Raw genomic sequence first — 27724 nt, 5'->3', positions numbered from 1 at the left:
TTTATTTTTCAAAGAGGTCATGGCAGACGACTTTAAAATATTCAGTGTCGATGGGCGTGGCTTGGAAGCGCATGAGTTCCGTCCCGATAGATCTTTTTAAAGATTAATAGGTTACAAAAATTGATTTTGTCCAACTAAAAAAGGAGGATTTGTTAACCTATGGCGTCGACTAAAAAAGGAGGATTTGTTAACCTATGGCGTCCGGTAAGCAAGTTAAGGCTGATTCAGCTTTTATTGCAACGGGAAGTGCTAAAAGAGCGAAACCCGAGCCAGCGACCCCCTTGAAAAACCTATCGTTGAAAGACAACCTGGATAACAATGAAATCCTTCTTGAGCTGCGTGCAATCAGAGAAATTGTATCGGATAACTCGAAGAAGATACAGTAAGTGAAAGAAGAGATCGCTATTCTTTACAAAAAAAATGGAGATAGCTGAAAACAAAATGGTGAACCTAGAACCTAGAATGGTGACAGTTGAAACAGAGGTAATTCAAATGAAGCCTGATCATAAGAAGATCGTGGTACTTAATCAGATGCTGGAGAATTGCTGTAATAGGGAGAGAAGGAGCAACTTGAGGTTATTAGGGCTTCCGGAAGGGGCAGAGAAAAGCAATGACTTCCTTCTTAGCGAACCTCCTCCCTAAAATCCTGCCAATTAAAACGAAGTATCCTCTAGAAATTGAAAGAGCCCATAGGATACCTTCAAAGAGGATTGACAATCAAAAGGGGCCGCGTCCAGTAATCTTTAAACTCTTAAGGTACCAGCCAGTTTTGGTGTTATGTCACCTTGCTAAAGAGAATAAAAATCTAAAATTTCAGGACTCTTGTATCCACGTTGTGCCTGACTTTGCGCTGACTATTGCAGCTAAGAGGAATAATTTCTTGACTTAAGACCGCAGCTGAGAAGCATCAGAGCAAAATATGGTTTGATCTACCCGATGATTATGAGGGTGACCTACAGAAATAAAACTTCTAATTTCAAGGAACCGGGAGACCTGCAAGAATTTTTACAACAACTGGAAGAACCTATGAAATTATAAATACCCTTATTTTGTTATATTTTTTCCAGAAATGAGTTAAATCATATAAACCAGCAAGGTGTGTTGCAGATTCAGCGCTGATCCCAAGAGGAGGAGCTTAGATGAATCTCCCCTTTTTATAGACCATAGGAGCTGGAAGTTGGGTCCAACCACAACTTTGGAATTCAGTGCAAACTGGTTCTTTGTTTTCTGATTACCAGTTATTGACAGGAGTAAGAGAGTCATTGTCCGGGAGTTTCATGTAGTTGGCATCTCTTTTTTTTTTTTAATTTCAGCTTCTGATTGTTTAGGCAATTAACACTTTTGCTCCAAACCCTGATTGCTGTTCGTAGCTTGGAGAATAGAGTTCTGTTTGACACTGCTGTACCTTCTATTATTGTGCATATCTTGCAAAGTAAAGTTCAGTTTGACACTGGTAGCAAACCCAACTATCTTTTATATTCACTGAAAAGGGTTCTTAACTTCCCCTCAAGGGGAAGTGTCTCTGAGTCCTCTTGATCGTATTTCTCCACAGCTGGCTGCCTCAAGCTCTCCAGCAGTCGGTGTTGCTTCTCCAGAACTCAGGCAGTTTAACTCAGGAGGGAGTAGGAATGTCCAGAGATCATCATCAGTTTCACAACAGCTAGTGCTAGAACGGGTTTAGGGCCCACTTCTGTTCCAGCCATAGCTATATCAGCTTTGGTTGATCCTTTGGAAGATCGAGCTGGACAAGAGATCACCAGCAGTGTTATGTGGTTTCCTCTGGAAGAGTGCATTTCCCTACAGTTATTCCAGAGACAATTTGGAAGTCGATAACCGATTTGAAAATCATAGTGAGTACACATATTAACCAAGTAGAGGAAGAGCTTAAAACTGTTTCTAATAAACTTAATAATTTGGAGTCAGCTTCTGAGAGAGAACTGAATAAGTTTGGGGATCTTTGAAAACAGATAGAGGATATTCAAAGAACACAGAGATCTCTTGTACTAACATCCATTGGAAGCAAGAACAACTTGAAAATGACCTAAGAAGGTATAATTTGAGATACTGAATTTCCCATGGGTTCCATATTGGTCAGGATGAGCCTTATTCAAGAAATATATGAAGATCTTAAAAATACTAGAGGATGTTATTCCTCCTATGTAAAATTGTATTATCTTTCCTATAAGAAAAAACAGTTGGAGAATCAAGGAGATGACGGAGAGGTTTTAGCCCCTTCACCAGATAGTCTCAATGTATCTAAAATATTGACAACATCTTTGGAAATAGTGGCTACTCTGCTTGTTTCATTTACTTTTGAGTCTGATAAGAGTAATATTCTAAATTTATATTTCAAATATTGTACAAATATATTTCTAGGGAAAAAAGTGTGTTGTGTTCCAAATTTGTGCAAAGAAATCCAGGAATGCCATCAGCGGTTCTTGGCTGTGCATATAAGTGTAGTTAATAATGATGGTACTTTTAAAGATTTCCTGTAAAATGTTTAATTAAGTTTCGAGGTGTTCAGTATATATATCTATTTTTTCCCTAGTCAATTATCTATATTTCTGGATAATAAGTTTCTATTACAGATTGTCTTACCTTCATAATTTGATTTTGGAGTTATGGGGTAAGGGAATCAGGATTAGGAATATATACTTAATTAGCTGTCTTTTATTTTATGGTTAATTTCAATTTGTAATTCACCTTGGTATTCACTATATCATGGATTGCTATATATTTGTTTAATTATTCTATATCAAGTATTTTCTTGTATATCTTTTTGAAAGATTCAGTAAAAAAAATAAAAGGGAGGAGAGGGTTCAAAGATAAACATCCAGTCAATTTTTTTCTATTTACCGTATATACTCGAATAGAAGTCGATCCGAGTATAAAACGAGGTACCCTTTTTCCCTCCAAAAAGGAGGAAAAAAGGTTGACTCGAATATAAGTTGAGAGTAGAAATTTGGGTGATCCTGGTGAGAAAGTCTACAAAGACTAGATATCATTGCCATATGTTTAACACAATTTTTTGTAAATTCCATAGCAACAATAGATTTTAACCCAAAAGGTCCAACAAATTCCACAGCAGCAATAGATTTTAACCCAAAAGGTCCAACAAATTCCCCTTCCCCCCTCCCCCCTCCCCAATCACTACCAAAATACTAAAGCCAGGTAGAGAGTACTGGGACACCAAAAAAAAAAAAAAAAAAGATTTTAAACAAAAAGGTCCCACAAATCCAAAAACCCAAATAAAAAAAACAATACTGTGGGATATCTCACAGTATTGGTTTTTGTTTTGCTTTCTCGCTTCAGCAATTACCAGTAGTAGACAGCCAGCCTTACTGGTCAGTGATGGTGCTCCAAACTGCAGATGCCAGAAAAATCTGCTTGCCGATCTGTGCGGCCCTGAGCATCAGATTCTTTGGAGGGAGCACTAAAGACCTAAGCAGGAGCCAGTATAGGGGAGGGGGACGGGCCATCAGAAAATAGCATCGGCGGTAGAAGCAGCATCGGAGGGAGAGGGCCCATCAGAAAATAGCATCGATAGTGGAGCAGCATCGGAGGGGGCCTTCATTTCAGAAATTAGCATCGGCGGTGAAAGGGTAGAGTGCAGGAACATAAGAACATAAGCAATGCCTCTGCTGGGTCAGACCTGAGGTCCATCGTGCCCAGCAGCCCGCTCACGCGGCGGCCAAACAGATCCAGGACCTATGTAATGATCCTCTATTTATACCCTTCTATCCCCCTTTCCAGCAGGAAATTGTCCAATCCTTTCTTAAACCCCAATACCGTACTCTGCCCTATTACGTCCTCTGGAAGCGCATTCCAGGTGTTCACCACTTGCTGGGTAAAGAAGAACTTCCTAGCATTTGTTTTGAATCTGTCCCCTTTCAGTTTTTCCGAATGCCCTCTTGTTCTTATATTTTTTGAAAGTTTTAAGAATCTGTCCCTCTCTACTCTCTCTATGCCCCTCATGATCTTATAAGTCTCTATCATATCCCCTCTAAGTCTCCTCTTCTCCAGGGAAAAGAGACCCAGTTTCTCCAATCTCTCAGCGTATGAAAGGTTTTCCATCCCTTTTATCAGACGTGTCGCTCTCCTCTGAACCCTCTCGAGTAACGCCATATCCTTCCTAAGGTACGGCGATCAATATTGGACCCAGTATTCCAGATGCGGGCGCACCATCGCCCGATACAGCGGCAGGATAACTTCTTTCGTCCTGGTTGTAATACCCTTCTTGATTATACCTAGCATTCTGTTCGCACTCTTAGCGGTCACTGCGCACTGTTCCTTTGGCTTCATTGTCATGTCCACCAAGTCCCTTTCTTGGGTACTCTCGTTCACTAACATCCCTCCCATTGTATAGTTGTACCTCGGGTTTCTGCTTCCCAGATGCAATACTTTACATTTCTCAACGTTGAACTTCATCTGCCATCTTGTTGCCCATTCCCCTAGTTTGCTCAAGTCCCTTTGCAATTCTTCGCAGTCCTCTTTAATAATAATAACAGCTTATATACCGCAATACCGTGAAGTTCTATGCGGTTTACAAAGATTAAGCAAAGGTACAAATTGATTGACTTTAAGAGGGGAGGAAGAAAGAGGGTTAATAGGACAGGAAATCCATTTTTGAGGAGAGAGTGATCAATAGAACAAGTTAATCGCTATAGAGGGGAGAGAGCTCCACTAAATAGTTTGGTGTCGTCCGCAAATTTTATTATCTCACACTTCGTCCCTGTTTCTAGATCATTTATGAATATATTAAATAGCAGCGGCCCGAGCCCTGAGCCCTGCGGAACACCACTCGTGACCCTTCTCCAGTCTGAGTAGTGGCCCTTCGCCCCTACCCTTTGTTTCCTACCCGCCAACCAGTTTCTGATCCATCTATGTACGTCTCCGTCCACCCTATGGTTCTTCAGTTTCCGGAGTAGACGAGGCACCTTGTCAAAGGCTCTTTGGAAATCCAGGTATATGATGTCTATGTGGTCTCCTCTGTCCATCTGTTTGTTAATTCCTTTGAAGAAATGCAATAAGTTAGTTAGGCACAATCTCCCCCTGCAGAAACCATGTTGGCTTGTTTTCAGAAGTTCGTTTCTTTCCAAATGTTCATCGATGTTTTCTTTTATCAGTGCTTCCGCCATTTTCCCCGGAACCGAGGTGAGACTCGCCAGTCTGTAGTTTCCTGGGTCACCTCTTGATCCCTTTTTAAAGATGAGCGCGACGTTGGCTATCTTCCAATCTTCTGGAATCACTCCTGTTTTCAGGGATAGGTTGCAAATTTGCTGCATTCATTGGGTGTTTAGGAGAGTATTACCTGTCGTTGAAACAGGAGTACTGAAGCGGCGGCTACCGACTTGACCTGAGTATTGGTTTACTTTGCATTTGCCACCGGTCTATACCATATAATTGTTAATTAATTCTCTACACCTGCATTGTATAAATCGCTCTGAACTGTTTCCAATATGCTGTAACTTCGATGTAACTTCGCTGTAAACGTACAGTCTCTTACCCTGTAAACCGCACTGAACTGCTTGTGGTATTGCGGTATACAAGAATAAAGTTATTATTATTATTATTATTATTATTATTATTATTATAATAAGACGAGACCCCCATTTTTGGGCCATTTTTTGGGCCCCAAAATCTCATCTTATATTCGAGTGTATATGGTAAATTTAAAGGTTAGATTTACTAATGCATTTTATTTCATGCTGCATTATTTTCAGTGGTGCCTGTTTTACTAATATGCAGCTGACCCCCCTCCTTTACTAATGTGTAGCACGGGTCAGAGCAGTTATCACCGCTGCCAGTGCTAAAACCTGCATTACGCGTTAGTAAAAGAAGGGGAATTAGTTTTATATTTTTTTGGAGACTGTGCTAATTTATGCAGTTTATCTTGAATTTGTGCTTTTAATATGTTTAATTTTGCAGGCTAAAGTTGCAGACCGTGTCATGGCCACAGGCTCACCAAGATCTGACACCAGAAATAGCCTTAACAGAAGACAACAGCTATATGTAACAGGTAGGTCTGTCATCAGTTATTGTAAAGGGACAGTACATTTCCTGTTAGAATTTTGCATTTTTGATATGCAACTAACTTGTACCAGTTTCAACTTAATAATTTGGGCTTCTGATTTTAGGTTTTACTCAATAAACGCTGTTAAAACACCCCTCCAAAAACCTTTGAATAAGTTTGTTGAATAAATTCCAAACACCACTTTCTCTAATACTTTTTCACCTCTCTTCTGGCTTGTCTTGTATCCTCCACTTAGTTTTTGTGCCCTTCCTGCGCTGTTAACTCCTAAGCAAAACACACATATTTGATTCCCACTATAAAAGTATCCAGCAATGGTACCAGTGGCATAAAAACACCAATAAAACAGATTTTTATGTATTTTCAGAATCCCTCATTAACTGGAAAATAAGCTTAAATTTTACAATTCATAAATGGTAAAGAGTAGAAGCCCTGCTATGGAACAATTAGACTATTATCTTCAACATCTTAACATTCTTCACACCTCTTAATCAGGGGTCAGAAGAAATCATAGTACAGAAATGGTGGTTTTAGCATTAATTGTATATGGCAAAGAATTATGTATGGGCCATTATGCTATAGATATTCAATTTGATTTAAGTAGTGGATTTTGATCAGTTTATGGAGATTCTAAATTTATTTTGGAAATGATGGTCCAGTTTTTACATGGTCCCAGGGTTTTCTGATAGAACGGCATTATATTGTGAAAAAGGACAACAAATTTTCAGACAGTTGGTGTCCTTTGAGTGGGGTTCTACAAGGTTCCCCACTCTCTCCTTCTTTATTCGTTATTCAGTATACTTATGAAATCTTTAGGTATTGTTTTGGACCAAGCAGGATTTCAAAATTACATAATATGTAAATGACATAATAGTGATTTTGCCAGTACAGTGGTGCCTCACACAACGAACTTAATTCGTTCCAGGAGCAAGTTTGTTATGCGAAAAGTTCGTTATGTGAAACGCGTTTTCCCATAACAATACATGTTAAAAAAAATAATTCGTTCTGCAGCATAAAATATGCTAAGATGACATAAAAAAAGATAAATTTGTCAAAATGGTGGTCTTGCTGAGGCCAAACTCTTTGACGAGGTCACACTGTTTTACCCCACATTCACTCCTTCTAATTATTTCCCGTTTCATTTCAACAGAAATCACCTTCCTGCTTTTTTTAGAAGCCATGATATATAAAAAATATTGAGTTTATCTTAAAAGGACGACTGTATACAGTGAGAGAGGGCAGTTAAGCGCAGTGACTAACAACTGCCTGCAGTGCCTGCGCGGAAGGATGCAATACATCGGCAGCTCGGGCGACTTCGTTGTGTGAAACGAAGTTCGTTGTGTGAAACGAAGTTCGTTGTGTGAAGTTCGTTGTGTGAAACGAAGTTCGTTGTGTGAATCAAGACATGAAGTTCGTTGTGTGAAGCGTTCGTTGTGCGAGGCGTTCGTTATGCGAGGCACCACTGTACTCATATCTTCATTTTTAACAGATATTATTTCTAAAATAAAGATTTGTTTTAATATTATTGAAAATTGGATTTCCACACAACAACTTAGATTGAATAAAAGTAAAACAAAGGCCTCCTTTTACGAAACTGCAATAGCAGTTTCTAGCGCGGGGAGCCGTGCTGAATGACGCGCGCTGCTCCCGATGCTCATTCAGCGCTGCTTCTGTGCTAGAAACTACTATCGCAGTTTCGTAAAAGAGGGGGAAGTTTTTGTGGTTAGGTTCTCAGAAGGATTCAAGATATATTGCAACTGTTTCTGTAGATGGGAATTATTTTCACTTCTTTCAAACACTCGTTCACTGGCGTCCAAAATTCCCAACAAGGAATCTTGTTTTGTTGTAACTTATGGCTTCTTCAGGGGAATATGATCTTGCTGTGCTTGAACACAAATTGCATGGCGGCTTGCAAAAGCGGATGCAAACTTTGGGTCCGCAGACTTTCAAAAACTCAAAAAACCAAAATCTCAAAAAAATGCATTTCACTCAATACGTTGATTAAGACCCGTCAACCAAACTGTATTCAAAGAATGTATTAACTGTTGTTTTCTTTGATGCAATCTTTCTCCAAATTGCCCTGATGTTGTATACTTGTACATAACAACATAGATAACAGCACACCTCAAATCGCTGAAACCATGTCCCACCTCTTTCCAATGCTCTCATATCCAATCCACTGTCCTTCCGTGTTCAATATTATAACGATATTCAAACATACAGGCCTTTAATGGTCTTTAAATACTGTAATACAGTACAAGATTTTATTGAACTAATTTACTGTGGAAAATTTTGAAAAAAATTAAATTTAACAGTAGATCAATTTCATTACTTTTTCATTACATTTCAGTTTCTAGTGCCAAATTGAAAAGGAAAAAGAACTGGTTTGGAACATCTGTGTATACAGAATTAGCTGTCAATGGAGAAATCAAGAAAACAGCCAAGTCAAATAGTACTTCTAATCCAAAGTGGGAAGAGCAGTTAACTGTGTAAGTATGTTGTATCTTATTGGAAATCAAAAATGTGATTTTGAATTTAGATTAAAATGTTATTTATCTTATATTACAGTTTATAGGAAGAAGTCTTGAGAAGTAGTAAGTAACCATAAAAATATTAGATCTTTCTTTTCTGATTCAGTTAGTGAGGATGGTGAAGATTGGGAGTTGCTTATTAGTTGAGATGGTAACAACTAAAACTATAATACTCATGTATGCTTAAGATATACAAGAGGCAATTTTAAAAAGGGTGCCAAAGGTTAGGCACTTAGATATAGCACATAAATGCAAATTCTATAATGGCTTCAGGGTGCCAAGATTCCATTAAAGAATACTAGCATAGATGACATCATCAGTAATGTGGCAGAGTGAAATACCCGATGGACAAAACTGAAGCAGCCTGTTTAAACTGCTGCCGGCCTGACACTGCTTCAGTTGAAGGTAGGGCTCGCTCAGGGTCAGCAGGGAGGGAAGGATGGCGGGTCAGCAGGGGGTTGGCTGCGGGTGGGGGGGGCGGGTTGCAGAGTTGCCGGTGAATCCTGGGACTAGGGCTTATATTAAGACCTACTCCGAAAATGATGCTAGGTCTTGTTTTCAGGGTAGGTCTTATTTTCAGGGAAACACGGTATTTAGGGGTACCCACTTATACCATGTCTCTAGTAGGCCTAAATGCAACAGTTTAGTATGTAAATGATTATATTCAGGAAAATGCATGTGTATATGTGGGAGATGGAAAAAAAAAATCCCAACAAAGGAAGGAGAAAGCTGCCATTGGCTTTGTGAAGAGAAACGAGTGCAGCTGGAAGGAGGAGGAGGGAGCCGGCCAGAAGAAGGTACCATGGGAGGGAGGCATGAACTTGGGACACAGAATGGAGGGAGGGAGGTAGAGAGAAGGGCGTGATGGGACACAGGAGGGAGGGAGAGGAGTGCATTGGGACACGGGAGGAAGGGAGGGAGCACAAACTTCAGACAAAGAATGGAAGAAAGGGAGGGGTTATGAACTTGGGACACAGAATGGAAGGAGGGAGAGGAGCATGAACTTGGGACATAGGATGGAAGGAGTGAGGGAAATATGCTGAGGTGGGGGAGGGAATAGGGAGAATTGTTAGGCATGGGTGGCTGAGTGAGAAAGAAAGAGATGGTGTACATAGGAAAATGAAGAAAGAGGAAATTGTTGGGCATAGGGAGGGAGAGAGAATTATTGGACAAGGTGATGAGAGAGGAGTGAGGTAGAGATGCATGGAGAAGAGAGATGAGAGGGGAAAATGTTGGATGTGGTGGTGGAGAGGGAAAAGTGAGATGGATGAAAAAGGATGCAAGAGAAGCCTCGAGGCAGAGAAAGTGGGAAGAATATTAAAATCAGACTTTGGGAGGGAAAGAAAGTTTTCCACTATTCTGTGCTCAGAGGGAAGGCTTCTGGATCAGCCACGGGCAACATATAGGAAACAAGATCTGAGTCACATACAAATTCAATTTAAGAATGGTTTTAAAAACAGAACTCATTCTTAACCAGGGTACTGCCTGTAATTTCATTGAGGGTCCTGTGGTCTTTGTACCTTCTGAAAGAATAAAAAAGTCAAATCCAGAGGATTTTGTTGACCTTAGTCATATCCTCCCTCAGTTGTCTCTTTTCCAAGCTGAAGAGCCCTAACCTCTTTAGCTTTTCAAGGGTTGATGCCTCTGTTAGGGTGATTTTAAAGAAACTCATAGATGTGAGCCAGGCCTCCCTCTCACTTTTCTGATCTTGGTGCATGTATGATACTATATCCTGGTGGACAGAGTTGGGAAAGTTCTGGACAAGTTGAGTCTTTAAACCAGATTTCTGAGAAAAAGGTAAGGTCTACGTCATTAGTGGTAATCAGCTTACATAAAAGGAGTAGTTTGTTGGCTACTAATTTGGCATTGATATATGTGCAAGGCACGGGTGTGGTTGTACTTTCTTTTTCTTGGTGATAAGTGATGTGGCTAAATCTTAGGTTAGAGCAGATTCTAGTACGAGGAGGTCTGGGTTTGTTTGCAGACCGCTTGTTAGTAGGGATGGAATTGTAGGTTCACTGAGATTTCTTTCATTTCCTCTGCATCGTCACCTTTGAAAACCATTTCTGATACAGTTAGATCTCTGACATCTTCTAGTTTCCCACTATGATCTTGTCTTCCCTGAATGCCTCTTTTGCACCTTCATCTAACGGTCCCAAGGATTCCCTGACAGTCTTATCTGCTTCTAATGTACCTGAAAGTTCTTCTTGTGAATTTTTGCCTCTGTGGCAAGTTTCTCTTCATATTCTCTTTTAGCCTTCTTTATCAATTCTTAGCATCTAACTTTTCAGAGCTTATGCTCCTGCTTATTTTCTTCATTTGGATTCTTTTTCCATTCTTTGAAGGATGTTCTTTTGGCTCTTATAGCTTCTTGCACTTCTTTTAACCATGCTGGCTGCTGTTTGCTTTTCTTTCCACCTTTCTTGATATTGTGATGGTACTCAGGCTCCAAGGAGCTAAGACTTAACTTCCAATTGTCTCGGGAGGACATGGCCACTCGGACTGTTATCCTTATGTCTTTGCTATGGCAGCCTTTAAGAAGCAGTGCATGAGGAAATTTGAAAATCACACGGAGAGCTTCTTTGACATAAAGCTATGGTTTCAAAATTATTAGTGCTGAATTTTGAATCCTATTCAGTGCTGTAGAGTTTGGGGGGGGGAGGGGAGCAACATTTTTCCAGAAGACTATGCTTGTATACTGTATAGCTTCTTACCAGCTTTTTATGAGCATGCACTTATAGAACATAATATGTAGTATGTGGAGTTTGCTGGCTTTCTTCCCTATGAGAGAACTGATGAACTCTCAGATAATTGCCAAAGAGATGAGATTGGAAAAACAAGGTGTGTGCTACTTTTGTTTTTGATATGACATCCAGATACTCTGCAGTGGTGATTGGCATCTTTGGAGTCATGTGGCTATGGACGTTGGACCTAAAGTCAGAATTTCAGGAGAAGCTGCAAATGCTCCTTGAGAATCTCTTCAGAGAGATGCTACAGGAGGCTGCTATTATCGACCCTCTTCAGACCCATTCCTGGCCCAACTTTCTCATCCATGTGGTATTTTAGAAGAGGGCAACACAGTCCCTGCTACTGCTAGATATTCTTCCCCTACAACCTCTCCTCTACCCATCAGATCATTTAAATAGTTTGGGACCTCACTCTCAGTTTAGATAGTTGAGGCCCTAAAAATCCCAACCTGCTCTCCAGTCAAAAGCAGGGATGAGATTTTGACTGGCTTCAGCAGAGCATAACCTCAATTTCTAACCATCCTGGATGATCTTCCTTTAAGAGGGAGACTTTACTTTTTCCAAGCAAAGTAGCCTCTTATAACCTGAGACTAGTGGGTTCTAAATATTGTTCAAGTAGGTAACCAACTGTATTGTGAACAAATTTCTCTCTATGTTGTCCACCAAGAGCATCAAAGCTAAGTTCTCAGCATCAGGAATTGCTTTACAAAGAACTCTCTTCACTCTTATAGACCAACCTGATCAAATCTATTCCATAGAGAGAAAGGGAAGGGATTTTACTCCAGGTACTTTCTGATTACAGAAAAGATGGGAGCATTTTGCTCCATCCTCAGCTTAAGGACCTTTAACAAATATCTGGTCAATCAAAAGTTCATGATGGTTTCCTTACTATGATTAAAGAGGAGACTGGTTATGTTCTCTGGATTTAAAGGATTCATATACACACATACAGATATCCAAGTCACAGGAAGTATCTGAGATTTGTAATAGGGAAGTACTACTTCCGGTATCATGTATTACCATTTGGCTTTGTGTCATCATCAAGAGTATTTAGGCAAATCCTATATAGTCTGCCTAAAGTTAGGTGCCTACATTGATATGCCTAACTTAATTGATTAATAGGCTTAATCGGTGCTGATAATTGACACATAACACCTCATAATTGCTGTTAATTAGACTTAATTTAAAGTTAGGTGCCTAACTTGAAAAACACAATTCTATAAAAAGGATTTGCCTAGTCCAAAGTGCCTGCCTAAAAGTGGGCACAGTTAAAGGTGCATGTTTTCAAATTAGGTGCCTCTCTTTGAATTAGATTCTGGTATTTTGGTGAAGAAAGCATAAATATGGTCTGCCTAAAGATAGGAAGCCTAGCAATGCCTAATGCTGCTTGGGCAGTGCTAAGTGCGATTCTGTACAGTGCACCTAATTTTTATAGAATCGCGCTTAATGCTGCAGTAGTTGGCACAGATATTTTTTAGGTGACCTATATAGAATCGGATAAACCCCAACAGTCCATCCAGTCTGCCCAGTAGTTAAACTCATTATAAATTCTTGATTAAATTGAATCTTCTTTTTTCTTTGATATTTCTGGGACATAGATCATAAAAGTACGCCTGATACTGTCCTTAGGTTCCAACTACTAGAGTTGCTGTCAAAGCTCAGTATCTATATAGTTTACTCTAGACTATCCGAACCATCTCGTTATTTGCGGGATACAGACTGTAAAGGTCTGTCCAGCATCATTCTCATATTTCAAATTACTGGAGTTCCCATCAAAACCCTCCCCAGCTCATCCTAAACTGAATTGCTATACTATGAGACAGACCATGGAAGTTTGGCCAGTATCGGCCCTAGTTCTTAAATTTGTACCATTCATTTTGTGTTCACCTCATGCTGTTTTGAATTCTGTCCCTCAGAGAACAATGTAAATGTTGCAGAAGGGAATTAAATTCCACTTAATCCGTCAGTATTAAATCATGCTTTTCAAGAGGAAGTATTTTTATTGTTTCCCTGTTTTTCTTTAATCTTGCCCCTCCTTAAAAATTGGCGTAACATTGGCCACCCTCCAGTCTTCAAGTACTACAGATAATTTTAGCGACAGGTTACAGATCACTAACAGCAGATCAGCAATTTCATGTTTAAGATCTTTCAGTACCCTTGGATGTATACCATCTGGTCTAGGTAATCAAGATTTCTTTCAGTTTCTCCGCATTGCCCTTGAAAACTATTAATGGTTAAGGTAGATCTTTTACATTTTCTATGACCTTATCCTCTCTGAGTGCCCCTTTTGTTGCTCCTTGACCATACAGGGGTCCCACAGAATCCCTTAAAGTGATGTTTTTTTGTTTTTTTTTTTGCTTCTAATGTAACTAAAAAAAATTATTACTACTAGTTTTTGCCTCATGATGCCATTTTGGCAGAACTAGTTTCCTTCTCTGGAAGAGCTAGTAGTTCTACCACAATACATGCTCTAAGGATTGTTAGTATTAATTTCTTAACATCAGGATGCCTTGATCCAACTCTGACATGTCTAGTCCTCATGTAAATCTTGAAAATTGAGCATTGTGTAGTTTCTTTTGAGCTTACCAATATTTATCCAGAACATTCTGATAGCTGTTTGAAAATCATCCATTAGTTGCACATACGGGGAAAGTCTATAAAAGGCGCCTAATGTTAGGTGCCTAATTTAATTAGTAAAATGTCTTTAATAATGAGCTTTAACAAGCTCATAGTTGAATAAAGTAAAATTTAATTGGGAGATAGGTGCCTATCTTGGGCACGGTTCTATAACAGATAGGCGCTGATACACCAAAGTATGTGTTTTTAGGGGTAGAGAAAGACTTAGGCACTGCTAAGCGTGATTCTCTAAAGCAGTGTCTTCAACCTTTTTACACCTATGGACTGGCGGAAATAAAATAATTATTTTGTGGACCGGCAAACTACTAAGACTGAAATTTATTTAAAAAACCATTGTCGCCCCATCCCCGTTAGCTCGGTCTCGCAAACCATCTGATCCCATCTGCACAAGCCTCAAATAGTTATGATTTTATACTGAACATATTTTATTAAAGTATAAAAAAACCCAATGTTCTGTACAATTGTCATTTTATAAATACAAATAATACAGGGCAAGGATCAACAAAACTCCTGTCTCTCCTCCTCTTCACATATATCCCCTTTACTATCAAGAAAACTGAATAAGTCAAATTATTACACAATGCTACACAAATATCATGCTAACAGAATACCGCAGTTACACATGGCAGGAATGGTGTTAAGGGGAGTGCAACTAGGGCAAATGCCCCCTGGTTAGAGAGAGCCCTAAGGCAGCTGGAAGCTAAAGAAGCACTGCCTGGGCTTTGCACTCCCCAGTTATGTCTAACATCAGCTCTAGCAGGATACATATTTCAAATCTGATATATTCTAACCACAAGATAGAAATAAAATTATTTTTTTCTACCTTTTGTCGTCTCTGGTTTCTGCTTTCATCGTCTTTTCACTCTCTTCCATCCAGCGTCTGCCCTCTGTCTCTTCAATCCAGCATCTGCCCCTTCCATCTACTGTCTGCCCTCTCCCCCTTCCATATGGTATCTGCCTTCTTTCTATGACCCTCTCCCCTTTCTATCCAGCCTGTGCTTCCTCTCTCCTTTTTACGATTCATTCTGCTCTCTTCATTTTTCTCTCTCCTACACCAGATCTAGCATCTTTGTCCCTCTCTCCTTATTTCTCATCTGACCTCCTTCCCAGCATCAGTCTCTCTACTTTCTCATTCCTCTGTCTCTCCCCTTTCCCTCATCTGATCTCTCCATTCCATCCTGACTCCTTCCCCTCCTCTAATCTCCCTGCCAGCTGTTTCCTTCCTAATTTCCTCCTCCCCTTTCCAGCAGTACCCCTTCTCCCTTTCCTCTTCCCCTTATCCCCTGTCCAGTCACTCTCTTCCCTTCCCCTTCTCCCCTGTCCAGCAGTACCCCCTTCCCCTCCCTTGTCCAGGAGTACCCCTTCTCCCTGCCCTCCTTCCCTCTCCAGCAAATGTTTCTGCTCTTTAGGCTAGCGACAGCTCTGTGTGCTTTTAACTTTGGCACACCTACCCCTAAGGAGTAGTTTAGCCGCGGTTTCATGAGGCAGCCTCGGGCCCTTTGGAAGGCCGGCCCACATCGCATCATCGAAGCGGGCCGACCTAGCAAATGCCCCGAGGTTGTCTCATGAAACCGCGGCTAAACAACTGCTTAGGGGCAGTTGTGTGCCGAAGTTAAAAGCACACAGAGCTGCCGCTGCTGGTCTGGGGGTGCGGAGACAAAGACAGGAGGCATATGCGGCAGGAGTCCCAGTATACATGGTGGAAGGCAGAAGTCCCGGCAAAGGTAGAAGTCCCGGCATAGCGATGGCAACAGGAAGTTGCAAGTCAGCTGATGCAGGCATCTTTTGTTGTGGCGGGGACCCGTCAAGATTTTTTTGCGGGCTGGCACCGTCCACAGACCGGCGATTGAAGAACACTGCTCTAAAGGACTTAGGCACCTATAATGTAGGCACCTAAGCTTTAAGTTAGGTGCCGCTAAGCATGATTCTGTAATGGGCACCTCAGTGTGATTGACTTGCAATAGACACCTATCTTTTTTAGACGCCCATTACAGAATCTGGCCTATAATACACATGGGAAAGATTTGTTATCCGCTGATGCTTGGTTACAGCCCTATTACATGTCTATCATCATAGTCTAATTACATTATATATTATCTTCAGTTAAAGTGTATCTTAATTTTCTCTATGCCCAACATGCTTCAGTTGATAGCCATTTAGCTTCATAGTATCCCATCATTTCCCATTTCATAAAAGTACTTCTTAATGTCCATCTACTATTGCAGAAGCCCCCTGTGCCATCTTGTTTTAACTTGCCTTATGAATTCCTCATTTGAACCATTTGTGTCTGCTTCTCTTAAGCACCTTACTTAGAAAGTATTTCTTTCTAGTAGTGTTCACATCTACTAGAGTGAGTGAAATTCAAGTACTAGTAACCCAGAAGCTGTAAATGTAATTTCATTCTATCAAAATAGTTCTGTGAATTCATCTTAGATTAAGATATTGACATTTTTTTCATCAGTGCGAAAATGACCCTTTCTATGCTCTATCTAAAAACTGATGATAATTCACATAAGAAAGACCTCACTCTCTAGACTATAATTGGACCCTCAAATGCTACACCCAAAAGAACTAAGTTGATCAGCAAATCTTTGCAGCTTTTTGGTCTACATTGACCCCAGCAGGATGGGTATACTAGCCATCAACAAAATTTTACACCACTCTATTCTGATTGACCTAGGCGGTATGTCAAATTTTAAATAAACTGTAAACTGTGGTAAATCGACTAACATTCTTAACTAATTCTGATTGGTTTTCAGAGGCATACACATTTGCTTATACAGTAGATTCACCAAATTAAAGTCACTGTAGTTAAAGGGACTCTTAAATCTGCTTAGCTGGATACAAGGTGTAAAACAGCAACTTGGGTCCTCACTCCTTGTTCTTTCTTTGCACTACTGCTTGGACCAAGCTAGAGTCAAGGATTGTGTTTTGGTCAAACTGTGTTGGCCAATATTTCCATGATATAACTTCATTTTTTAAAATGTCAACCAATCCACATTTTGAGTCTTTATGTAAAGTCCTGAGGAGCTCCAACATGGGAGTTCTGCATGTTGATGGAAAAAGCATTGTTGCTTATCTGTAACAGGTATTCTCAGTAGACAGCAGGATTGATCAGGCCCACAGTGCCTTCTTTCTCCTTGAGAGTTGCCTAAACCTTTTGAGTTTTGGAACCAATTGAAGTACTAAGGAAACTGCTGTGCATGGGAAGAGCCATGCGTGCTTACATTTCTACACTAAGTTCTGAGCTCTGGGGAGTTGTTTGGTACCTGTAACATGTGATGTCACCCTATTTCTGTGCCTGCCCCATTAATCTTATCATCTGTGGAAAATACCTATTATAGATAAAGCAGCAATACCTTGTTTTCTCCTTGTTACATAATGCTTTTGGGTTTTTTTTTACACTTCTTGCATTTGATTGTACAGATAGCTCTAGAAAGAATTATTTACCGTAATTGAAATGATTGAAACAGCTTGAACAGTTAATTAGGTCTAATATATTCAAACTTGATTTAAATTTTTGTTATAAACAGGAATGTGACACCACATACTGTACTGGAATTTAGAGTGTGGAGCCATCATACTTTAAAAGCTGATGCGTTACTAGGCAAGACCACTATAGATTTAAGGCAAGCTTTGGAAACGCACAACAGAAAATGTAAGTTTTAATAATAACTTTTATGACGTCATTGTTGGTTTCATATAGTACTTAACTTAGCATGATGAACAGGAGATAAAATGTGTTTGAGAGGTCCATTCACCCATTTTAAGGCTTAAATGTGTACAAAACCATTGCTAGTTCCTATTGTACTAACCTAACATGAGCAACAGGAGATAAAATTTGTTCGTTAACAGGTCAATTCACCCATTTTAAGGCTAAATGAAGGCTGAGGTAAATAGCTTGGGAGGACCAGCAAAAAAGAAAGAAGGCTATTCCAGGGCAATAGGTGAGACATTCTAGACCAGGGCTGCCCAAGTCTGGTCCTCGAGATCTACTGGCAGGCCAGGTTTTCAGGATATCCACAATGAATATGCATGGGAGAGATTTGCCTGCGCTGCCTTCTTGGTATGCAAATCTCTCATGCATGTTCATTGTGTATATCCTGAAAACCTGGCCTGCCAGTAGATCTCGAGAACCAGACTTGGGCAGCCCTGTTCTAGACAATAGGGTTATTTCCCATACTCACATGCTTTGCAGAAAGAATCCACTCTGGATTTTTCACTCTGCCTCTGTAGTACTTCACTGATCGGTTTATCGCTCTCTACAGTCTTTATTTCTGCAAGCATGTATGCAGCTGTGTGTGTTCTGCTGTCATTGTTTTATTATTTTAAATTTGATGTAATGTCATCCCCTTTTCAGGTAATTTCGCGTTTGAAGCAATTTTGAAGCTCTGCCTGCTTGAGAATTCAGACTTCGGTCTGTTGCTGACAGGTACCAAAAAAGGAATTGGCCAGTTAGCCAGTTTCATGTTCTGGAGCAGCATTACTAGTGTTTAGCTCTGCCTTTTGGGCTGGCGATAGCACCTCAGACTTTCACCAAGGTGATGGTGGTGGCAGCTTACCTGAGGGAGATGGGTCTGCAAGTTTACCCTTATCTATACGACTGGTTGATCAGAGCTCCATTGTTGGCCGAGGAACATCGCACAGTAGAACAGGTGCTGGAGGATTTGGTCTGTAGCCCCCGCAGTCATTGGCATACTTGGGAGTCCTCTTCGATACAGCTGCGGACTGTGTCTAGCTGTCCGAGACTCGCAGACAGAAATTGTGTGCCCAGATTTCTGCACTTTTGGAGAAGCCGGCTCCTTCGGCGTGGGATTATCGTCAAGTTCTAGACTCCATGGTTGCCACACTGGCTGTGGTTTCCTGGGCGAGGAAGCACATGTGTCCTCTTCAACATGCATTACTCTCTCGCTGGGCGCCACACTGTAATGCCTTGCAGATTTGTCTGCCGTAGCCTCTAGAGGCTCGGGCAAGCATGGACTGGTGAATTCACCCACAATCCCTCTGCAGGGGTGTACTGCTCCTCATTGTCTCCTGGATCGTGGTGATGGCAGATGCCGGCTTTCGGGCTGGGGTGCTCATTGTAATCGTTGTCCTGTTCAGGGGTTGGACACCCTCACAGAGAGAGTGGTCCATCTGCCTGGTGGAGCTCAGGGCCATTTGTTTGTCTCATATGAGGTTGCAGAAGATTCCAAAGGATTGAGTGGCAGTAGCCTATGTCAATCACTAGGGAGGGACCCAGAGCGCTCCTCTAGCTCAGGAAGCCCGCCTTCTTTTTCTTGGGAACATCTTCTCTTGGCGCTGACAGCAGCATTATGGCGAGAGTGGACAACGTGCAAGCAGACCTCCTCAGTGGACGGTCTCTGAATCTGGGCAAGTACCACAGGCATTTCAGATGGTTGTGGAGTACTAGGGGAGTCCCCATATCGATCTCATGGCCACTTCATGATACAGGAAGATGCTTTTATTTCTTCTGTTGAAGTTCTGAGCCCGGAAGCGGATGGCTTGATGTGCTGATGCAGTTCTGACAGCAGAAGTTTTCTCCTGTCTGTTTTTACTCCTGGGCAGTTGGTCGACCATGGCCTTCAGAGGATTTTGGTGGTTTTTGGCTGCATTATGCTAGTGGCTTCAGCTAGTTCACCTAGACATGTGGGTCATAGCCTTTGGGCTGAGCGCTTCTTTGGACCCTTTCACGCAGAATCCAGTTACTATGCCAGTTCTGGGGCTTTTGCTCTTTCAGCAAGGCTCTTGAGCATGCAACCTTTGGGTATATGAGATGTTCTGCCCTTGTTGTTGAGGCTCTTCTAAAGTCTAAGAAGGCGTCCAGGGGTTTGGCATATGCTATGGTGCATGACCTTCTAACACCGGTGCATCCAAGACCAGGTGGATCCATATTCAGCTCCAATCTAGCTGATGCTTGCCTTTCTTCCCGCGGGAAAGATACTGACCTTACGGTAACTTCTCTGGAGGTCCTGGTGCCAGGTTGTTTTACTTAGATCCTGGGACAGTTGGTCCTCTTTGGCGGCTTATCCTGATGTCAGATGGCTAGATGTTCATTCTATCCTTGCCTCAGACCTTAGCCTGGTGCTGGCTAGCTTTATCTAGCATCTTTGGCCTTCTGTCAGATGCTTCTCTAATGGATTTGATGCTCTAGGTCAGTGTTTTTCAACCTTTTTACACCCGTGGACTGGCAGAAATAAAAGAATTATTTTGTGGACCGGCAGACTACTAAGACTGAAATAAAAAAAACACATTTCCGCCCTTTCTCCGCAAGCTCGGTCCCCACAAATCTGATCCCATCCGCACAAGCCTCAGTTATGATTTTATATTGAACGTATTTTATTAAAGTATAAAAAGAAACAATATTCTGTACAATTGTCATTTTATAAATATAAAAATATACAGAGCAAGGACCAACAAACCCCCTATCTCCCCTTCCCTTCACATATATCCCCTCTACTATCAAGAAAACTGAACAAGCCAAATTATTACAGAATGCTACACAGAAATATCATGCTAACTGAATACTGCAGTCACACATGACAGGAATAGTGTTAGGGGAGTGCCCCCTGGTCAGAGAGAGCCCTAAACCAGCTGGAAGCTAAAGAAGCACTGCCTGGGCTTTGCAGTCCCCAGTTATGTCTCTAGCAGGATATATATTTCAAATCTGATATATTCTAACTAGTCTTTAAGCCCGTTACATTAACGGGTGCTAGAATATATGTCTATCTGTCTTTCTTTCTGTCTTTCTACCTGCCCCTGTCTTTCTTTCTGTCCTTTGTCTATCTGTCTCTCTCCATGCCCCTATCCCACTTCCCTGTGCAGCAGCATTTCCCTCCCCCCCAACTTTCCTGTGCAGCAACAGCAGCGGTATTTTGCTTTCCCTCCATATCACTGTGCAGCAGCAGCATCATTTCCCCCTACCCCACCTTTCCCTTCCCGCGGTCTGGCCAGCTCCCTGCCGCCCCCCCTTCCCTTGCCGCGATATAGCATGCAGGATTCGTTTTAGTCTCTGGCCTCCCTGCTCTCCACCTCGATCGTAGGAAAAACGGCCCTACTGGCCTTCTCCGACGCAGTTGCGGCTCATAAGAGGAGCCACCGCAGCGGCTTTTAACTTAAAAGTAAATTTCGGCTGGTAGGGCCATTTTGGTGATGGAAGGCTGCGAAAACCACTGGGGCCACCGTTGCTGCTGCTGCCGCTGAGATAAAGGGAATTGGGGGAGCGGTACCGCTTATAAAGACCGAGAAGAGTCCGTTGGAGGAAGGCGGGCCTCAGTGGAGAGAAGATGGCGAGGCTAGCGGCAGCACTGCGCAGTGCTTTGTGGGCGGGTGAGCAGGCAAGAGGGAGGAGGGTGAGAAGAAGATGCTGGCAGGTGCGCCTGTGCCCCCCCTCCAAATCAGCGACAGCAGTGAGGCGGCACTCTGGCGGTGAGTGACGGCGAGGGGGGAGTTGCTCCGTGTTCTGGCCTGCCTCCGTGTTCGAAAATCGAATTTGGCACGGAGGCACACCTCATGGAGCCAGGAATCACAAAACTCTAGTGCGCATGCGCGCTTTGAGTTTTATTATATAGGATGACAAAATAGAAATAAAATTATTTTTTTCTACCTTTTGTGGTCTCTGCTTTCATCTTCTTTTCACTCTTTTCTTTCCAGCATCTGCCCTGTCTCTTCAATCCAGCATCTGCCCGTTCCATCCACTGTCTGCCCTCTCCCCCTTCCATATGTATCTGACTTCTTTCTATGCCCCTCTCCCCTTTCCATCCAGCCTGTGCCTCCTCTCTCCTTTTTACACCATTCATTCCAGCTTCACTGCTTTCTTCAATTTTAGCTCTCCTACACCAGATCTAGCATCTTTATCCCTCTCTCATTACTCTGCTGACCCCCTTTCCAGCATCAATCTCTCTCTACTTTCTCATTCCTCTGTCTCTCCCCTTTCCCTCATCCGATCTCTCCATTCCACCCTGACCGCCTTCCCCTCCTGTAATCTCCTTGCCAGCTGTTTCCTTCCTTTTTTCCTTCTTCCTTCCCTCCTCCCCCTATCCAACATTAACTCTCTTCCCATCCCTTTCCCTCCACCCCTCCCAGTAGCATCTCTCCTACCTCCCTCCAGGTCCAGTAGCAGCTCTCCCTTTATCCAGCAGCTTCCCAGCCTCCAACAGTGGCTTCCTCTCCTTCCAGCAGCTTTCAGTACTTGCCTGCAACAGTGATTTACTTAGGCAGCCGCCTCTGAGGAAAGGGGAAGTTGCCGAAGTGAATCACTGCCCTGGCAAGTATAAGAGCTGCTGGGAGGGGAGACAGCCACTGTCGAAGGCTCCCCATGATCTTGCTCCCGCGCGCCCTGCACATTCGCGGCCCCCCCAAGCCGGCACAAACAGCGTTGCACCGCAGGCCCTGCTGCCCAAGATGAGCCGGAGGTCCCTACCTGCCGTATCCCGCACGTGGGCAGACTCTCAGCACAGACGCTGCCGATGGCCCCAATCCACCCGCTGACCACCCGCAGCTCTCTCCCTTCCATCTACACCTTCCCCGCAGCCCTCTTCGGCGACTCAGCAGGGGCAGTGATCAAGAAAGGCTGCCGACGTTGGGACCTCCCTCTCTGAGTCCCGCCTATTTTGTTTCAACTTCCTGTTTCCGCATAGGCGAGACTCACAGAGGGAATGCCCGATGTCGGCAGCCTGTCTTGATTGCCCGAGGCTGGGAGGAACAGCAGATTTCCGCCAACATCACTGGGGCAGGAAATTTAACTGCATTGATCTCGCCGGCCCTGCGCGGAGCGGCAGAAATTTTCTGCGGACTGGCGGTTGAAGAACAGTGCTCTAGGTCATTGTTTTGGCTTTTCATGTTGCTCAAGCAGTACGAATGCTTGCTTTTTTGCCGACAGGTTCCTCGATTCAGGACTGCCTGTTCTAGCCTCAACGTATGCAGGGTTCTCATGCATGGATGGGAGGTCATTCACAAATTTTGCTTCTCTGACCATCTGTTAGTTCTGACTCATTCGATTAAGCGGGGGTGCTCCCGTTCTAGGGCCCAGATATCCAGATGGATCCATAGGGCCATTTCATCAGCCTACATTCTTTCTGGGAAACAGTTTTCTGTTTCTGTCAAGGCACTTTCTACCAGGAGTGTGGCTTCTTCATGGTCCGAAGCTAGATCTGTCACTCCTGAGGAGATTTGCAGGGCAGCAATGTGGTTTTACCTTCCCACGTTTCTAAGTTTCACAGAGTAAATGATGCTGCAAGGCAGGACTTGGCCTTCGGGTCCTTGGTGTTAGGGGCCTTGCTATTTGGGGGGACTGCTTTTGTACGTCCCTGTTGTCTAGAATGTCTCACCTATTGCACTGGAAAAAGAGATTATGCACTTACCCTGGTAAGCTCTTTTCCAGTAGATAGGTGAGACCTTTTAGACTCCCTGCCCTGGCTTTTCTGCACCTGTTTACAGTTTCAGTCTGTTTATGCTTCTCCAAGCTGCTTTTTGGAGGCCTCTCTGGTAAGAATTTATTTCTATGTTCATTTTCTTGGGGAATTGTGCTTCGCTCCTTTGGAGCCTGTGTTGGCGGTTAATGGTATTGTTTTATTACTTTCAGCAGAACACTTTATTTAGCCTGTTATTACAGGTTCTTCTACTTCACATAGGTGAGTAGAACCTCTCTGTGCTTGGGTACTGACTGTAGTGGGTACTACAGAGGCCGAGTGAAAAATCCAGAGTGGATTCCTTCTGCAGAGCATGTAAGTATGAGAAAATAACCCTATTGTCTAGAATGTCTCACCTTCACCTATCTACTGGAAAAGAGCTTACCAGGGTAAGTACATGGTTTATGGTTTGTTTATTTATAAACCGCCTTTTACAAGGCGGTTACACATTATAGAGCTTCACAAACATTTCAAACATCTTACAAAAGTAAAAAATCTACATAAAATATAAGTCTGACAATAATATCAGCACCAATCACTTCTATGCCAAAAATCAATCTCAAGCAACTTTATACAACTCAGGTTTTCAACACCCATCATCTCATACATTTATATATGGACATAGAAAATGACAACAAGATAGACCATATATTTCATTCAGTTTGCATGTTCTATACCACCTGTTAATCTTTACAATCCTTTTATTCTTACTTGCCATGACAGACTGGTTCAGAGAAATGAGTTTTATTCCCCTTCCATTTAATAGGAAAAAAAAGTTCAGAGCTGACTTCATTCCCTCTAGTAGGTACTGCCTTCTGCTGTTCACTGTTTCTCTGTTTCCAGTAAATAGTACAGGCATGTGGACTGGTGCAGCAATATTGAAAGGCCCTAGAGCAGTATTCTTTAGGTCACCTTTCCTAGTCAAGCTCCTAGGATGATAGTTTCCAAGCTGATTTCCCTAGTAGATCAGGTTTGTAGCTCCTGTGGCAGCAGTTTAAGGGCTGATTCTATTAGCTCAGCAGGCTCCTAGAGCACCAATCTGCTAACTGATTCCCCTGGTAGTGCAGGTACTGTATGCTAGTATGCTGCCAGTGCTCCAGCCTTTGGTTGAAAAGATTCCCAGGATTTGTTCTGCCTCTAGTACAACAGGTTCTAAGAGTATGGCTGGGGTTTCAGTCTTCATATTTCGGCTACCTGTGCTAGAAAGGTAAGCATGCTCTCAGGGCTCTGGCCTTTGGTTGAGCAGCTTCAAGGGTTTAGGTTTTGGCTGGTTCTGATAGAGCATGCTTCTAGAGCTCCAGCTTCTGATTAGACTGACTCACAATGTTTGGCTGTGGCTGGTAGAGCATGTGCTGGAAGGTCTGTTCTTGGGTTTCCAGGCTTTGGCTGCCTCTGGGAATGCAGGTGCCAGTAAGTATGCTCCAAGTCTTCACATACAATATGCCAAGAGTGTTGAACTTAAGGGTGAAATTGTGGAATAACTTGTAAGTTTCATGACTCCACATAATTCCTTTCCTGGTTGGGCTGAGAACTTTTCAGCGCCTCCTTGTAAATTAGCGCCATATTTGTATCCCTAAAAATCAGCGATTCTAGAAATACACTACCATGGCTGAAACTTTTCATAAAGATGGTTAATAAAACCTAATAAATGCATGACTGGAGAGGTAACTTCTTTTATGTTAGTTTCTTGTACATATTTATTTTTCATTGTGTCCAAAGTTCTATTATTTTTTAACCCTTCAGTTGAACTTTGATTAATCATTTATTTTGATCCTTAGAAACAAACATGTTTTTGTAAGAGATGAGTTTTGTCTCTCTTTTTTATTTCTAACTGGTTGAACTGAGGAAGCTTTATTGAACTGTAACTAAAGATCCAATATAAGTAAAAATGCTCTTAGTAATGTAGTATCTTCCAAATAGCAAATATGGAAGTAAATGTCATAAATGCATCCCAATTTTTCCAGTTATGACTGGTTGTCTTTGAAGTGATATGGTACAGGAGAAACAAAGAAGAAATTACTAAAGGTAGTGGATGATAACTCTTTACAAAATGAGCCTTTTGAATATTTCTGTAAAAGTGTGGCCTGATCTGCTGTCTGGAGGATGTGGTTTCAGTTCCCAGATTAGATCTTTTGTTCCCTGAGCAATGTTTTTCATATCAAATAGCCCCAAACGTTAAAAAATTTCTTATTTACACTCAACAGGAAGAATGAACCTAGTGCTGCACAAAGCATGACATGTCAAAACAAAACCAAAAAACTTAAATGACTTCATGAGTACTGATTTGTCAAATGTTGGTTAAATAGCGATTCTGGCTGTGAAGAACTAAGCTAATGTTGGTCAGACTTCTGTGGACTTTATTCTGTATACGAAGGTCTGTTCAGAAAGTTCTAGAACGGTTTGAATTGAGCATCAATGGGAAGTTTTTTTGAGATGTGCTAGGCAACATTGAGTAGCTTGAAACCTCATAAGAAACCTCCTTTTTTCCATTGTTGATATCTGTTTTCATCTCCGAGCTACAACAGGTTTTGTGAAAGTATGTTTTCGTGATTGGCTATTTTTCATCATTGCGACCTCAATCACTATAGCATGAAGTTCTGTTTTAAATTGGGTAAAATCGCTACAGAAACTTATGAAAATGTTGAAAGTGGCTTGTGGGATATATGCCATGAGTCGTGAAAGGTATTTTGAATGGTATTCATACTTCAAAAGTGGTCGTGAATCAGTGGAAGACGATTCGCAAACTGGAAGACCATCAACGTCAACTGATGATGATCATGTTGATTAAGTGAGAGTTCATGTGTGCACTAATTGGTGATTAACTGTTAGAGAAATGGAAGAGGAATGCAACATCTCCATTGGTTCGTGCGACAACATCCTAACAGAGAAGTTGGGGATATCTCGCATTATGGCAAAGTTTGTTCCATGGTTGATGACATGCAGCTCCTGATTGCTGTATCACGACTTTTCTACAGGAAGAGGCGGTCGGAGCAGACCACAAGTGATTTTCTTCACCCGCCGGCGCTCCTGCTGCCCTCTCCTGCCTCCCCTGCCTTTTGACAAAATTTGCAGGGCTTCCTGGAACGGAACTCCTGCGAATTTCAGGGGAGTACTGTATGTTTTATTATATAAAATTTCGAACTTCACATAACCTGTCAGGCTGGACTGGTCTAGCAGGAATCAAGGAATGGAAATTAACTGGTAAGAACAGCATACTACCCCGCCCCCAGCTCTCTTATTCTGGCTTTTCAAAACACTAGGATAATACAGTTACAACAAAGGCTTACTTTACTGTATTTTCATTGCATATTGGTTCTTTTTGTCTGGCTTAATTTCAGGGCTGCTTTTTTTTTTTTTAACCTGTACACTCTAGTATGCAGTACTGGTGCCTTTTCAATTCTTTCATTTTTGGTTACTGCCTCAGTTTGCAGCAGAAGTGAAAATAAAAGGTAAGATAGAATCTTACAGCCTGTGTATACTCTCTGCATATATTGGTCCTGCTCTTACTGACAAAGATAGTGTGTATAGTGTGGGGAGGGGGAGGGGTGGTAACAGCAGCAGTGGCGTACCAAGGGGGAGAGCGGAGAGGGGGGGACGCCCCGGGTGCATACCCCAAGGAGGTGCACAGCCAGCCACCCTCCCTATTCTGCCGCTGCTGCTTTCCTTAACCTGCGGCAGTAAACTTTAAATCAGGGGTGTCCGTGGCCCAACTTGTGCTCCCTCTGCTAGGTGTTTAGCTTCTGGCCGGCTCCCCTACAGCAGTTTTTCTGCTCAAAGCCACATCTGTCGGCTCCTTGCGCGATCCGTGGGTGCGTCGGAAGCATTCCATCTGACGTCACAACGTCAGAGAGAAGGCTTCCAATACAGCGGATCGTGCGAGGTGTCGACACCCGTAGCTTTGAATGGAAAACCGACTGCAGCAAGGAACCGGTCAGAAACACTGTTGCTGCACAGGGAAAGGAAGATAAATTTTTCTGCTGCACAGGGAAGGGAGGGGGAAGATAAATGTTGCAGCTGCACAGGGGAGGGAGGGGGAGAGAAATGCTGCTGGTACACAGAGAAAGGGGGAGAGAAATGCTACTGCACAGGGAAGTGGTGAGGAGAAATGCTGCTGCTGCACAGGGAAGGGAAGGGGGGAGAGAGAAATGCTGCTGCAGCACACAGTTGGGGAGAGAGAGGGAAGGAGGGAGAAGGAAGACCAGAGATGCCAAGTCCATGGGAAAGAGGGAAAGGAAAGAAGGAAAGGAGATACCAGCCCATGGAGGGGGAGGGAGAGATGCCAGGGCATGGGGGGAGGGAAAGAGATAGATGCAAGACCAGGGGAAAGGAAGGAAGGAAGGGAGGAGGGAGGGAGAGAAAGGAAGAAGA

General features: G+C 42.4%; 1 protein-coding gene across 4 annotated transcripts in view; it reads left to right on the top strand.

The window, feature by feature from the left end:
- Positions 1-27724, top strand: part of WWP1 (WW domain containing E3 ubiquitin protein ligase 1) — a 252071-nt gene that overhangs the window by 56138 nt on the left and 168209 nt on the right. For all 4 annotated transcript variants that reach the window (XM_033933270.1, XM_033933272.1, XM_033933269.1 and 1 more), the window contains 3 exons: positions 5929-6019; positions 8382-8520; positions 17480-17604. In XM_033933270.1, the coding sequence (XP_033789161.1) occupies positions 5950-6019; positions 8382-8520; positions 17480-17604 (334 nt within the window). In that variant the 5' untranslated portion in view covers positions 5929-5949. The remainder of the gene's footprint in view (positions 1-5928; positions 6020-8381; positions 8521-17479; positions 17605-27724) is intronic.

This window comes from Geotrypetes seraphini, chromosome 2 (assembly GCF_902459505.1).
Source record: "Geotrypetes seraphini chromosome 2, aGeoSer1.1, whole genome shotgun sequence".
Taxonomy (NCBI): Eukaryota; Metazoa; Chordata; class Amphibia; order Gymnophiona; family Dermophiidae; genus Geotrypetes; species Geotrypetes seraphini.
The sequence above is the reverse complement of the archived record's forward strand: the minus strand, read 5'-3'. Positions and strand labels throughout refer to the sequence as shown.